This window comes from Dermacentor albipictus, chromosome 2 (assembly GCF_038994185.2).
Source record: "Dermacentor albipictus isolate Rhodes 1998 colony chromosome 2, USDA_Dalb.pri_finalv2, whole genome shotgun sequence".
In the NCBI taxonomy this organism is placed as follows: Eukaryota; Metazoa; Arthropoda; class Arachnida; order Ixodida; family Ixodidae; genus Dermacentor; species Dermacentor albipictus.
In genome coordinates, this window is record NC_091822.1 from 74,674,802 (window position 1) to 74,690,257 (window position 15,456).

The 15,456-nt window shown below is 48.5% G+C and overlaps 1 protein-coding gene across 2 annotated transcripts in view; it reads left to right on the top strand.

The window, feature by feature from the left end:
* Positions 1 to 15,456, top strand: part of LOC135913121 (cholesterol transporter ABCA5-like) — a 99,168-nt gene that overhangs the window by 37,477 nt on the left and 46,235 nt on the right. For both annotated transcript variants that reach the window (XM_065445804.2, XM_065445805.2), the window contains exons 3-6: positions 4,347 to 4,445; positions 12,365 to 12,637; positions 14,317 to 14,452; positions 15,153 to 15,271. In XM_065445804.2, the coding sequence (XP_065301876.1) occupies positions 4,347 to 4,445; positions 12,365 to 12,637; positions 14,317 to 14,452; positions 15,153 to 15,271 (627 nt within the window). The remainder of the gene's footprint in view (positions 1 to 4,346; positions 4,446 to 12,364; positions 12,638 to 14,316; positions 14,453 to 15,152; positions 15,272 to 15,456) is intronic.

The following is a 15,456-nucleotide window of genomic DNA, read 5'->3' on the forward strand; positions in this document are numbered from 1 at the left end:
TGCTTATTTTTCACTAGGAAGCGGCGATGTCTGCGTTGTCGGTGGTTGCAGCTGTACTCTTGGAGCTGATGTGAAAGGTCGGTTAGCGTGAAAGAGAAGCGACGTCTTAACAATTAAAAGTATTGCGGTGGCACACTCGTCCGTGCCCTATAGGTAACAAAAAGTACAATGGAAGTCGTGAACACTGTCCGGTTGTGCATTATTATGATTTTCTAGAAACAGTTCCTGTAAATAAAATCGTTCGTGGGCCTACAAAGTGCGTTTTTGATAACATGATCAGCACCTATACTTAAGAATACCTGTTCAAGTTTTTTCGGGTGGCGTGAGAACGGACAAATAAACGTAAGCTTTTAACATTAAACATTGAACATAAAAGACGGTTGCTTTGTGCTTTCACAGACGGTCGTCTCCTTCATTATTTACCCATTTAAAGTTCCTTTGCAACGGGTATCGGAACGTAGGAATCGCGGCTACCTTTTCACCACCAACTTGTCCCGTTTTAATCACGTTCACCTAGCTTGTAACAAAGCCGCGGAAAAGCTCGGATATTTATAGGCTACTCGTTATTAACAGATAAAATGGAAACAAAGGCGAAACTTAAAAATATCTCTCAGGGCCGAATATTGAGTGGGGTGCCGTCGTGGGAAATCCGTGCACTATTTGGCAGAGTGAAATTCATCCTCAAATACTATTAGGCTCACCTATACAGATGCCACTTTTGGCCATCTCATTTCTCATCTAAACGCCACTTGGTCTTACTTCTCTTTCTAAACCACACAACACTGAGTCCCTTCTTCAGCTGATCCAGATACGCCTTCCCGAAGGATTATATGCCCGACACGTTCTAAATCGTTGTCCGCCAGAAGCTGTCTCGAGCTAAATATATCTGTCTTTCATTCTCGGGCCTGTTACTTTTATACGTACAGCGCTCAGGCGATTCAAACGGGACACTCGAAGCGCATAAGGTAGAATGCATGTATGCATGTTATGAGCGTCCATTTTGGAACGGGACGGTGGTTTGCGCCACCAATCTCTTGTTATTCTACTGCCTAATCTCCTACCTAGGTTAAAAAGAAATGAAAGAAAAGGAAAAAAAAAACACACGATGGATTCTCATAGCCAATGTTTCTGACCTCCTGTTGTGAACTTTGCTTTTGTAGGTCTCCGTTTTTTGTCTTTCCCTACTTTTCTTCCACCAATCTTTAAATCGCCTCTTACTAATCTCTACTGCGGAAATGTTTACTTTCCCCCTGCTCTCGCTCAACCCAAAAGCTTCAAGGAGGCCAGTGATTCCTAAATCGACCGCTGGGCAGATAATCTTCACATTCTAATGAAACATGCTCCCTCGTTTGCCTAGTTTTACCGCAGCAAGCACATGCTTCTTCTTCCTTCTTATATCTCGCTTTATAGGTGCGTGTTCTAAGGCATCCTGATCTCGCTTCGAAAGTAATGAGCTTCCCTTTGAGTTATCATAAATTGTTTCTTTCGTAATTTTGTTTTTTTCCTCTTGAGTAGGTACTCATGGCAAGTTTATTTTTCATTGTCGCCACCCATGAGATTATCTCAGACGCTCTGACTTTCCGCTTGACGTTCTTCGTTGCTGTGTTGCTCACCATACAGGCCTCATACTTGCTGGTAATCTTCCTAGTCCTTTTACTTGACTGTGAATCAATGTTTTTCCTGTACAAATATCTAAACACCCTCCCAGCCCATCAACTTTCTTCCATGTTCCTCAGTCGTTCTTCATAATTTTACTGTGAGCGTCACTCACTTAAAAAATAGTCCAGCCTATATCACCCTGCACAGCTTCATTTGTAGTCTTCGCGCGAGCGCCCAATGCGAGGCGGTACACTGACCTTTGTTTGCATTCGAGTCCCGCTTGTACCCCTGACTTCAAGCAAACAACCGCATTTCCATACGGAAGTCCTGGAACCATTACACCTTTCCACATACCCTGGAGCACCTCGAACCTATTGTATTCCCTAAGCGCTCTGTGTTTCAACATGGCCACATTTCTCTTCCCCTTTAATGTTCTTGTTTTTTCCTGTTTCCGTATTTCTATTGCCTTCGTTTATCCATATACCAAGGTATATATATACTTTTACGCGGGGTAATTACTGTACCTGTATTGTCACTGCTGGTTCACTGTTTTCATTGAACACCATAACACCTGATTTGTTAACGCTAAATTTCAGACCTAAATTGTTGCCTTCCTGCCCCCAGATATTAGCCAGACGTTGCATGTTCATTTGCTTGTTAGCTAGCGACAGAATCTCGTCCGCATAAAACAAAGCTGGAAGCTGCTGCTCTACTACTGTACCCGCCTATTCGTATGAGAGACTAAACCCGACATTACTTTCCTCTAGCGCCCTTTCCATCCTCACCGTGTACATCATAAACAACAGCGGGGATAAAGGGCACCCCTGCCTCAGTCCCTTGTTGATATCGACTTTCTTCTCGCTCCTAATACATTCTCATTCAACGCAAATGGCATTTTCTAGGTAACTCTCTTTTAAAAGCTGTAGACAATCGTCGCCTAAGCCTTCCCCTTCGGGAATATCCCATAAGATGCTGCGGTCTACGTTGTCATACACTCCTGTAATGTCTAAAAAGGCCACATATAACAGTCCACTTTCTACTCTTGATATTTCAATACACTGAGTAAAGACAAATAAGTTGTCATCCATACACCTACCTTTTCTGAAGCATACTAAAATTATCCCAATATGCCATTATTCTCTGCATGCCCATGCTTGCAGCTTTAACTTAATTGCCTGTATTGCTGACCTGTATATTACCGCCGTAATGGTCAATGGTCTATAGGAGTGAATTCTATCTCCCCCTTACCTTTATAAATTCATTCTACTTTGTATTCTTCTATATTTTAGACTTTTCTCTGCTGCTTTCACCAGAGCTTCTTTATTTTTTGGTCCTAGTTGAGTAATGAGCCTAACGGGAATTTCGTCCAGCCCTGTGGCTGTGCGCTTACGAATTTTCTCTTCGGCTTTCTTCCATTTGAAATTTGTCAGCACCAGCTCCTTTTACACCTGGGTCGCCTTCACGCTCTTTTTTTTCTTCAAGTACAACCTCGTCATTGCCTTGGAAAGATTCGGCTGCCATTTTTCGGATGTAATGTTTTGCCGCTTCTCCTTCAGTCTGTTTTCATCTTCGTCTAGGATACCTGCCTAATAATTTTATGTGGCTGAAAAATATTCTAGGTGCGGCCTTCTTTTTCCCACGTATTTCTGACAACTAACGTTCTCTTTCACCTTTTTGTCTTTGCTTGAACCAATATTTGAAGGACAGATGTTTCCTCCCGGTATATTTCCCATTTTCTGGTTACTTCATCTTGCATCAACTGCGCTTTTTCGTTGCCTGTTCATGCATGGCTGCCAGCTCCCACTGGTGAGCGCTAAATGGAGCCAAGTTCAGTTAAATTGCGCCACGAAGGCCCTCGCTTTCTTCGTGCACCAAATTACGTCAGCTCAGTGTCTCCGTAGCGCGACAGGTGGCGCTAATAGCGCCGGCAGCCACGCGCCCGCTCCGAGCGCCGCCACTTGAATCTGAGCGCCGCATGTTTCGCGTGAAAGATATAACTCGGGAATCCAACACCTGGCAACACCTGGTCATACAGTGGCAAGACGGTTTGCAAGTTCTTTGAGTGTTCTTTATTTTTTATGCCTTGAAAATAACTTGGATGCCTATATGCTTATTTGCCATTAGACATGTTTCCTTTATTTTACGTCGTATTCCACATACCGCGATAACGCTGTTACAGGGGCGTAGTACTTGAAAAAATGAAATGGAATAAACGTACACACCATCGCGAGGGGCCTTGAAAAAACCTGGCGCAATCGGACTTGACGGAAACCCCCTCTTTTTATCGTTTCTGCGAAATTAATTGTTCAGTTACTTTTAGTCAGTTATGTTTTCTTTAACCGCCTTAAAGTTGTTGTTGACTTTCTTTTTGTACAGTTCCGCTCTCAAGTGTTCTACGTTCATGACTTCGGTGAAGTTCTCGACATAAAAAAAGAATTCGCTTGTGCATTGTTACCTTGCTAAATTGCCTTATACTGAGGCCACTTTGACGAAGAAGCGTGCAAGACAAACGCGGTGCCACTTACAACTGGCGTAAGTCCCGTCAGCAACGCTATTTAGCAAATGAATGACCAAAGCACCCAAGTTCACACACTATTAATTTTCTGGTTCCCTCCCACTTCGTTATAAAGACGTTTCACTGTATCCGAATGCTGTCGTTGATAAGTGTCGACAGGGCTCTTGTCACATGCGCCCGTGGCGTTCACGCGTCACCCCCCACGTGACCTTTTTTTTTCTTTTTTCTGCAGATGGCGGTGCCACGACGTAACATGTTCTGGACTCAGCTCATGGCCCTGATATGGCGAAACTACTTGCTCAAGAAGACGGAGAAGGCCAAGACCTTCTGGGTGAGCGAACTGGGACTGCTTGACGATAAGCCTCCGATTTTCGTTTTTTTATTTATTTTTTCAAGTATTTCAGCAAAGTTTTCCGAAACGGAGAAGGCCAAGACCTTCTGGGTGAGCGAACTGGGACCGCTTGACGATAAGCCTCCGATTTTCGTTTTTTCTTATTTATTTTTTCAAGTATTTCAGCAAAGTTTTCCGAAACGGAGAAGGCCAAGACCTTCTGGGTGAGCGAACTGGGACTGCTTGACAATAAGCCTGCGATGTTCGTTTATTTATTTATTTTTTCAAGTCTTTGAGCAAAGTTCTCCGAAATTGCGTTTGGGCACTCCACCTGTGAGAAATCCGCTCTTGTTGATGTGACCACGCTGGTGCTGATATCGCGAAGCATTTCGTTCATAAGCGCTCTTAGCGAACGGCCAACCACCTTCGCTAATGTTATGTCCAGCATCAGGATTGGCTGGAATTTTTTCTCTAACGAACAATTATTTTTTTTGCGTGAAGTATATTTTTTAAAATTCCGGCCCTATTTTTTACAGGTGCCCTTGCGCAAGTGCGGCACAAGATACACAGTACAATAACTTCTGGATCAGTAATTTTTATTCACCAATTAGCCGCCTGAATTGACGCCCTAATTTTCGACTCTAGCTTTCGCAAATTAATTAAAGATTACATTTAAAGTTCTCATAAGTACTTTTTAGAAATATTAAAGAACAGATGGTCATAACAAGGTACTCATTTGGGTGACTTGGAATTTATTAATCCATGCCTGGCAGGCTTTCAGCCCTGAATTGTACAGATATCACAGGAACAAAAAGATAGACAAAGCGCCTGTGTTCCATAATTGTTTTCCAGAAACATATGCATATATATTTCCACACTCATTCAAATAGTCCACACACACACACACACACACACACACACACACACACACACATACACACACGCACACACGCACACACACACACATACATACATACATACATACATACATACATACATACATACATACATACATACATACATACATACATACATACATACATACATACATACATACATACATACATACATACATACATACATACATACATACATACATACATACATACATACATACATACATACATACATACATACATACATACTGACACGTGTACTTATCTTTATCGGGCAACTACGTTTCGCCGCTTAACAACTGTAATCGCAGAGCGAGGGACGCGCCTGCATGTATCCGACGTTTCTGGAAAGTTATCGACGCTTCTATCCGCGTGTCTGTTGTCGCCGAACCTTGTGGTATCAGATTTCATCGCGTGACACGAATAGTGTAGAACTTTGTGGAAGACACGCGGGTCCCATCCGTTAATCTGGAACATTCGACGACTGATCTATAAAAGCCGACGCGCTTGACCCGCTGATGAGATTTTCGACGATCGCCGACTGTGTTCGCCGCTATCGTTGTGCTTTAAGTGTAGCCTGTTTTGTGGGCACAGGTTCGCCCAATAAAAGCTAGTTTTGTCTTTCACAGTACTGCTACTGTGTTCTCTCTTTACCGTCACTACCACGTGACATCTGGTGGAGGTGCTTGTGCGTTCATGTACCGAACGCCCCCGCAAAGCCGCGATCCAAGTCCGAAGCCCGAGGACAAAACCAACGTCGACCAAGACCAGCCACCAGCCAACCAAGACCAGCGAGCTAGCCGCCGGCTGCAAGGACTGCCCCCAGAGCACGGACTCCTACCTGAGACGAGCAGGAAGATTGCCACCAAGTCCTCCCCAATGGCAGCCCCAGCATCCCCCGTCGTGCTGCAGCAGCCCAGGGAGCCCCCCACGTTCCGCGGTTCAACATTCGAGGACCCGGAAACCTGGCTCGAGACGTACGAGAGGGTCGCTGCATTTAACAGCTGGAACAGCGACGACAAACTGCGACATGTCTTCTTCGCATTGGAAGACGCTGCCAGGACGTGGTTCGAGAACAGAGAAGCCACGTTAACGACCTGGGACCTTTTCCGAAGCGCCTTCCTGAAGACATTCACAAGCGTCGTTCGCCGAGAACGAGCCCAAGCACTACTGGAAACCCGAGTGCAGCTGCCCAACGAGACCACGGCGATTTTTACAGAAGAAATGAGCCGCCTATTCCGCCACGCCGACCCGGAAATGTCCGAGGAAAAGAAAGTCCGGCTACTAATGCGTGGTGTTAAGGAGGAACTTTTCGCCGGTATGGTACGAAACCCGCCGAAGACTGTCGACGAGTTTCTTCGCGAGGCCACTAGCATCGAGAAGACACTCGAGATGCGAAACCGGCAATTCGACCGCCGCACCAACGCTACAAACTATGCCGTAGTTCAATCACTGGCCTCCGAAGACCTGCGCGAGGCTATCAGGGCAGTCGTACGAGAGGAGCTTCAGAAGATCTTCCTGTCGTCGCAGCCTCAAGTGGCCTCGATCGCTGACATCGTCAAAGATGAGGTTCATCGGTCGCTTGGAGTCTCGGAGGTGCAACCTCAATTACCGCACCCCCAACCCGAAGCGATGACCTACGCCGCCGTCGTACGCCGTCAAGGCCCTCCTCAGCGACCGCGCCAGGGCCCTGTAACGCCGCAATTTCGTCGTCCGCCGCCGCCGCCGCCAGCACGACCACCCGTCGCCCAGCGCACCTACGCGAGGAAGACTGACATTTGGCGTGCTCCTGACCACCGCCCGCTCTGCTACCACTGCGGAGAAGCGGGTCACGTCTACCGACGATGTCCGTACCGGGAGATGGGACTGCGAGGTTTCGCCGTCAACGCGCCGCGTCCACAGCTTGGAGAGCGCCCACGTGACATCGCCGATTACCTCGCCGCTACTCAGTGGAGCCCTCGACGGCCATCCCGTTCGCCGTCACCAGGACGCTACCTGTCGCCGCAGCGCCGACCATACACTGGCCCAGCCCGGGGCCGGTCAGCGAGCCCATATCCGGAAAACTAAAAGCAGCAACCGATGGAGGTGCGGTTGCTGTTCGTCGAACTGACGAAGATACTCCGCCGCCGACGAAGACGACGACGAAACGATCTCGACGACATAACAACGACACGCCGCCGCCCCGACGAAGTCAGGAAGGCAAGACTACACTGACGAATGACGACTTGACGACGCGACGTTCCAACTTCAGTTCAACACGACGCAGCCGTGATCCGACGCCACGACCTAACTGCAACGCCAGACAAAGAACCACCGACCTCGACGTGCTTCTCGACGGCCACGCAGTCACTGCCTTAGTCGACACAGGGGCTGATTACTCCGTCATGAGTGGACACATCGCCGCCCAGTTGAAGAAAGTTAAGACTACGTGGGAAGGCCCTCAAATTCGAACCGCTGGAGGACACCTCATCACCCCGTCTGGAGTCTGCACGGCAAGAATTACCGTTCATGACCGGACTTACCCTGCCACCTTCGTTATCCTCCAACAGTGTTCACGAGACGTCATTCTCGGTATGGACTTCCTGAACCAACACGGCGCAGTCATCGACCTGAAGTCGAAGTCAATAACGCTGTCGGAAGATAAAGCGATACCGCCGGAGAGCCCTCGTAGTCACCACGCCTTGAGTGTGCTCGAAGACCAAGTGAGCATCCCGCCCCGCTCCAGCATTGTTATTTCGGTCGGCACCGAAATACCCGCTGACGTAGAAGGTGTCATCGAAGGCGACCAACGTCTCCTGCTAGACCGTGAAATTTGCGTCGCAAGAGGGATCGCTCGACTGCATGGAGGGAAAACTGAAGTGTTGCTGACAAACTTCAGCCAGGAGTTCAAGCACATCAGCAAGGGCACGACGATCGCGTACATCGAGGAAATTGTGGAAACCGCTAATGCGTTTGTCCTCTCGGATTCCGCCGCATCTACTCCGACGACCATGGTTCCCGAACCAGACTACGACATTAATCCAAGTCTCCCAGTGATTAAGCAACAGCAGCTCAGAAGTCTGCTCCGACGATACAAAGGCTGCTTTTCGACGACATCGAGGATTCGACAAACACCAGTCGCCAAGCATCGCATAATCACCGACGAGTACGCTCGACCACTCCGCCAAAGCCCTTACCGAGTTTCGCTGCGAGAACGCGAAGCTATAAGAGAACAAGTCGACGAAATGCTGCGCGACGACATCATCCAGCCGTCGAAAAGCCCGTGGGCATCCCCTGTTGTCCTGGTGAAGAAAAAGGACGGAACCCTACGTTTCTGCGTCGATTATCGTCGTCTGAAGAAGATCACGAAGAAGGACGTATACCCCCTTCCACGGATAGACGACGCATTGGATCGGCTCTGCAACGCTAAGTACTTCTCGTCGATGGATCTCAAGTCTGGCTACTGGCAAATAGAAGTCGACGAGAGAGATCGCGAAAAGACCGCCTTCATCACGCCAGACGGCCTCTACGAGTTCAAGGTCATGCCATTCGGACTCTGCTCGGCACCTGCAACTTTCCAGCGCGTCATGGACACGGTGTTAGCAGGATTGAAGTGGCAGACCTGCCTTGTTTACTTGGATGACGTCGTCGTCTTCGCCGAAAATTTCGACGATCACCTTAGGCGGCTTACGACAGTACTAGAGGCCATCAAGTCATCAGGGCTCACTCTGAAGCCAGAAAAATGCCGCTTCGCTTACGACGAGCTTCTGTTCCTAGGCCACGTCATCAGTAAATCCGGAGTACGCCCCGACCCCCAGAAAATAGTTGCCATCGCAAAGTTCCCGCAGCCCACCGACAAGAAGGCAGTGCGTAGATTCCTTGGCATGTGTGCCTACTACAGGCGCTTTGTCAAGGACTTTTCACGCATCGCCGAGCCGTTGACACGTCTAACTAAATGTGATGTTGAGTTCAAGTGGGAAACGCCGCAGGCCGACGCATTTGAAGAACTCAAACGACGCATGCAGTCGCCGCCTGTACTTGCGCACTTCGACGAGTACGCCGATACAGAAATCCATACTGACGCCAGTAGCCTAGGCCTCGGTGCCGTTCTAGTCCAGAGGAGAAACGGGGTCGAACAGGTGATAGCTTACGCTAGCCGGTCGCTGTCAAAAGCGGAAGGCAACTATTCTACGACCGAAAAGGAATGCCTCGCCATCGTTTGGGCTACAGCTAAATTTCGCCCTTATCTTTATGGCAGGCCATTCAAAGTCGTCAGTGACCATCACGCGTTGTGTTGGCTAGCGAGTATAAAGGATCCTTCAGGACGACTGGCGCGGTGGAGCCTCAGACTACAAGAATACGACATCACTGTAACCTACAAGTCCGGACGAAAACACTCCGATGCCGATTGCCTATCACGCGCCCCCATTGACCCGCCGCCGCAAGATGACGAAGATGACGACGCCTTCCTTGGCATGATAAGCGCGGAAGACTTCGCTGAACAGCAACGGGCAGACCCGGAGCTAAAAGGCCTGGTGGAATATTTGGAAGGGCACACCGACGTTGTCCCCAGGGCATTTAAGCGCGGATTATCTTCCTTCACGCTTCAAAACAATCTCCTCGTGAAGAAGAACTTTTCACCAGTCCGCGCCAACTACCTTCTTGTTGTCCCGTCAGGACTTCGTCCAGAAGTATTGCACGCCCTACATGACGATCCGACCGCTGGACACCTCGGCTTTTCCCGGACACTATCGAGGATACAAAAAAAGTATTATTGGCCGCGCCTGACCGCCGACGTCGCCCGTTATGTCAGAACATGCCGAGACTGTCAGCGACGCAAGACACCGCCAACAAGGCCAGCCGGATTACTACAGCCAATCGAGCCTCCTTGCCGACCATTCCAGCAGATCGGGATGGACTTGCTGGGACCCTTTCCGACGTCAACAACCGGAAATAAGTGGATCGTCGTGGCGACAGACTACCTTACCCGCTTCGCTGAAACTAAAGCACTGCCGAAAGGTAGCGCAGCCGAAGTGGCAAAATTCTTTGTCGAAAACATCCTGCTTCGACACGGCGCCCCAGAAGTCCTCATCACCGACAGAGGAACGGCCTTTACAGCGGAGCTCACCCAAGCCATTCTGAAATACAGTCAGACAAGGCACAGGAGGACCACGGCCTACCACCCGCAGACGAATGGTCTTACGGAGCGGCTGAATAAGACCCTCGCCGACATGCTAGCGATGTACGTCGACGTCGAACACAAGACCTGGGATGCCGTCCTGCCGTACGTAACATTCGCTTACAACACGGCGGTGCAAGAAACAACACAGATCACGCCGTTTAAGCTGGTTTACGGCAGGAACCCGACGACGACGCTCGACGCCATGCTGCCCCACGTCACTGATGAAGAGAATGTTGACGTCGCTAGCTATTTCCAGCGCGCCGAAGAAGCCCGACAGCTCGCCCGCCTACGGATCAAGACCCAGCAGCGTACCGACAGCCGACACTACAACCTCCGACGACGTTTCGTCGAGTACCAGCCCGGCGACCGTGTTTGGGTATGGACCCCGATACGCCGGCGAGGACTCAGTGAGAAGCTGCTGCGACGCTATTTCGGACCCTACAAGGTCATCCGACGTATTGGCGCACTAGACTATGAGGTCGTGCCAGACGGCATTTCGCACTCACAGCGGCGCCGCGCACGATCTGAAGTGGTCCACGTGGTGCGCCTTAAACCATTTTACGGACGCTGATGAACTTCCTTAGTTTGTTGTTTTCTTTGCTACGAGTGCTTTTCTTTGTTACTTTCGTTTGTTTGCAGCATCGGGTCGATGCTTTTTAAGAGGGGGGTAATGACACGTGTACTTATCTTTATCGGGCAACTACGTTTCGCCGCTTAACAACTGTAATCGCAGAGCGAGGGACGCGCCTGCATGTATCCGACGTTTCTGGAAAGTTATCGACGCTTCTATCCGCGTGTCTGTTGTCGCCGAACCTTGTGGTATCAGATTTCATCGCGTGACACGAATAGTGTAGAACTTTGTGGAAGACACGCGGGTCCCATCCGTTAATCTGGAACATTCGACGACTGATCTATAAAAGCCGACGCGCTTGACCCGCTGATGAGATTTTCGACGATCGCCGACTGTGTTCGCCGCTATCGTTGTGCTTTAAGTGTAGCCTGTTTTGTGGGCACAGGTTCGCCCAATAAAAGCTAGTTTTGTCTTTCACAGTACTGCTACTGTGTTCTCTCTTTACCGTCACTACCACGTGACAATACATACATACATACATACATACATACATACATACATACATACATACATACATACATACATACATACATACATACATACATACATACATACATACATACATACATACATACATACATACATACATACATACATACATACATACATACATACATACATACATACATACATACATACATACATACATACATACATACATACATACATACATACATACATACATACATACATACATACATACATACATACATACATACATACATACATACATACATACATACATATACACGTCGCTCGGGGAGCCAGGTGTTTCTAGCCTAATAGTGCAGCATTTGTTGTTTTAAGAAACAATGAGTAATTATAATGTGCAACGTAATGACAGAAGATCGCTAACGTTGCGAATCCACTAGCACGCCAAAATTTGTTTTATAAAGCGGCCCCTCATTATTCGAAGACTCTTCGAAAAGTACTTCGTAATTGGTATTTTCTTGTATTCGTTTCTGTCGTAACTTACTATTCGCACCCTCGTGCTCGTGATACCAGAGCAAAATTCGAACTCGTTGCCTGGGGAGTTTCGCGCGAAGGAAGAGATTTCCGCGTGGTTGGCCCGTCTAAATGTCGTCACACTATATCCCCAACCACACAGAGCAAACGCGCAAGCGTACAGAAAACGCAAGTTCTTTTCGGCGCAATTTCTTTTCGTTCTTCGGTCGTATAGTCAGGCTCGCCACCTTCGCTCTTCCTCACGCGGTGCCTCCCCCCCGCGCAGGAGGTGGTGATGCCGCTGCTCATGGTGGCCTCCCTGATGAGCATCCGGAGCGGGCTCAAGCCCAGCTCCAAGCCCGCGCACTACACGCCCGTGGGCCACGTGCGGCTGGTGACGCCGTCGCACCTCGCCCAGCTCACCACCGAGATCATGGCGGCGCCCTCGACGCCGCAGACTAGGCAATTCATGCGCGACGTCGTCAACTTCCTCAACGCCAACACGTACACCGTCGGGTTCAACTTCTCCATGTACAACTCCTCCAAGGACATGGAAGCGGTACGTGTTTGGAGATCGACTACGGAGATTCATTTCCCTTACGGTCCAATCCGACTGGTGGCTTTCGATCGTTGTGTATAGCACTCTTGTCGTCTGCTCGCGCTGTTACTCTGTTACCCCGAGTTACCAACTAGCCCTGACCTACACTTTGCTCAGCGACGCGCGGGCGGCACGTTTACATTCTCCCGGTTCAACCAGAGTGCCGCGCTCCGACTGGGAGCGGCGTACTGACCTTTCCCTTTGGCACCGCGACCTTGATCTGATAGAATTGCGGTCACGTGACTGCTCCGATTGCGCTGTAGCATCTGAACGTCAAGCCGAAGTAGGCCTTCTCTGACTCCGGTCGGTAGAGGTCTCCGCATCACTGCTGCGAATCGAGTCGGAATGCGGTATAGGAGCCTGTCGAGTACAGCACCGTCTGTGTACCCTTCCGCCCTCAAACACGCGTACCAGCACGTGACATTTAGGCATGTCAAGTGCAAAAGCAGATTCTATGAAGTCGGCTACTACTTCAAATGCATATTTCTACCCATGGGCTGAATTTAAGAAAGACGTTTCGTTCGTAAGTGCCACTTGGCGCTGGCCGTAAGGTGCCTTCGCGTGTAATACGTCCGACATCACCATTGGATCGCGTTTGCTCCCACGAACAGATTTAATGGATGAATTTATTTGTGGACGCGAGCCCCCGTCCTTTGCATCAGTCTTGAGAAATGTGAAATTACGGATTAAAATGCGTTTTTTTTTTTGCAGTTTCAATTAACATTTTTTGTGATGTATTTTTGGCGCAGTGCGCAAACATATGTTCACTAGAACGGCAGTGCTCTTAGCTAGAGATTTAACGTGTTGCAAGGGACTGAGTTTAATGAGACGGAGTTTCGAGAACGGGGTTACGCTTCGAGTACAATTCTGTCAACGTCTTCCGGTTCATTGGTCAGAAATGGTAATATTAAAGCTTTGTTAGTAACGGGTCGCATCAACAAGTATCGCGCTCTGCTGATATCAGCCACTGGCATGAAGCTTTGAAAAAATTAATACTTTAAATCGAGTCCCCCGTTTTTTCCTTATCAGAAGCATTGCTTAAACACCTGGTCGATCAGTTGTCTAATTGAAGTGGAGAAAGTCGCTAAAGAAGAATGCATCCATACTTGGGACCTAATTCCAGAATTATTGTAAACTGCCGCACTCTTCTGTTGTCTGTCTCTCTGTCTGTCTGTCTGTCTGTCTGTCTGTCTGTCTGTCTGTCTGTCTGTCTGTCTGTCTGTCTGTCTGTCTGTCTGTCTGTCTGTCTGTCTGTCTGTCTGTCTGTCTGTCTGTCTGTCTGTCTGTCTGTCTGTCTGTGTATGTATGTATGTATGTATGTATGTATGTATGTATGTATGTATGTATGTATGTATGTATGTATGTATGTATGTATGTATGTATGTATGTATGTATGTATGTATGTATGTATGTATGTATGTATGTATGTATGTATGTATGTATGTATGTATGTATGTATGTATGTATGTATGTATGTATGTGTGTGTGTGTATGTATGTATGTATGTATGTATGTATGTATGTATGTATGTATGTATGTATGTATGTATGTATGTATGTATGTATGTATGTATGTCCTGTCTTCCGGTTTCCCTTCACCCTCCTGCCTCATGCCTGCGCCGGCTTCCGATACGCACACAGGCATTCCGGCAAAACTCGACGCGGTCCTTAGTGGGCGTGGTCTTCGAAGGCGATGACCTAACCAAAAACGGCTCCTACCAGCTGCGTTTTCCCCTACGGCACCTGCCCTCGCCTGAACTGAAGCACGTCGGCATAGGTAAGAATACGGAGGCTTCGTGCGACTCGGTTTCCACGCGTGGAGTTCGGTTCAGCAAAGCTATAGCGTGTTGTGAAAGTTGGAGCACTTTGAATCGGCGGCCCATATATGTAAAACTAATGTGCCGTTGTCTGTACAGCTTAGGTAATGGGCACGGTGTTACCATTGGCCTGCGCCTATGCGACCCATGCGCCTTTTTTGAATCGCTCTAACATGAATACAGCTCCTGTCCCTCAGAATATTTACAGGCTCGACCAGTATAAGAAGGAGAGCGAGTAAAAGACGCTATGTGGTGTAGCAGCCCTTTAGGGGCCACCGTATGTCTGTGTACCCTATCTCTGCTTTCGTTTTTTCTATTTCGAAACTATACGCTGCCTTCTGTTTCTTCCAATCTACGCATGACTCGTCTGATCGAGAAGTGGTGTCTAACTGTGCTTCCATTTCCAAGTGCCGCGTATTGTACACTGGAGCATTTGCCCTGCTATATTACAAAGCAGTCCTATCCGTAGTCACTACAATTGCTCTGCTACTATCGTTTAAAAAGCTGACTAGTCCTCGAAGGAGCGGCGAAAATTTGACCTTAATGGGTTCGTCTTAGCGGGAGCCCAATTCTTATTCGCATCTTCAGGGTTCAAGGGCCAATGTCGCCCTTGTGAAATGTCTGGGTTTTCTTTTCTCTTTTCTTCCTCCCCAATGGCAGAGATGTGCCGGATAAAACACTTCGTGCACTCGTCTGACACGACGCTGTGCCCTGCCGGGGCCTACTACTCGAGCGGATTCAGCGTTCTACAGGCGGCCGTCGACTACACATTCATCAGGGTGAGTAAGGGTACACGAACGAATAGGCCTGGCAACGTATCGATGGGATGCGAGCACAGCAATGCCGCACGTGTTCTCGATGCTCAGTTGGGAGGCGGTCTGTTATTGCGAATAGCTTTCTCGAGGTTGTCAGACAAGTCTCTTTTTTTTTTGGCTAGCTATCTATCTTTTCTCCTGGGCGGATC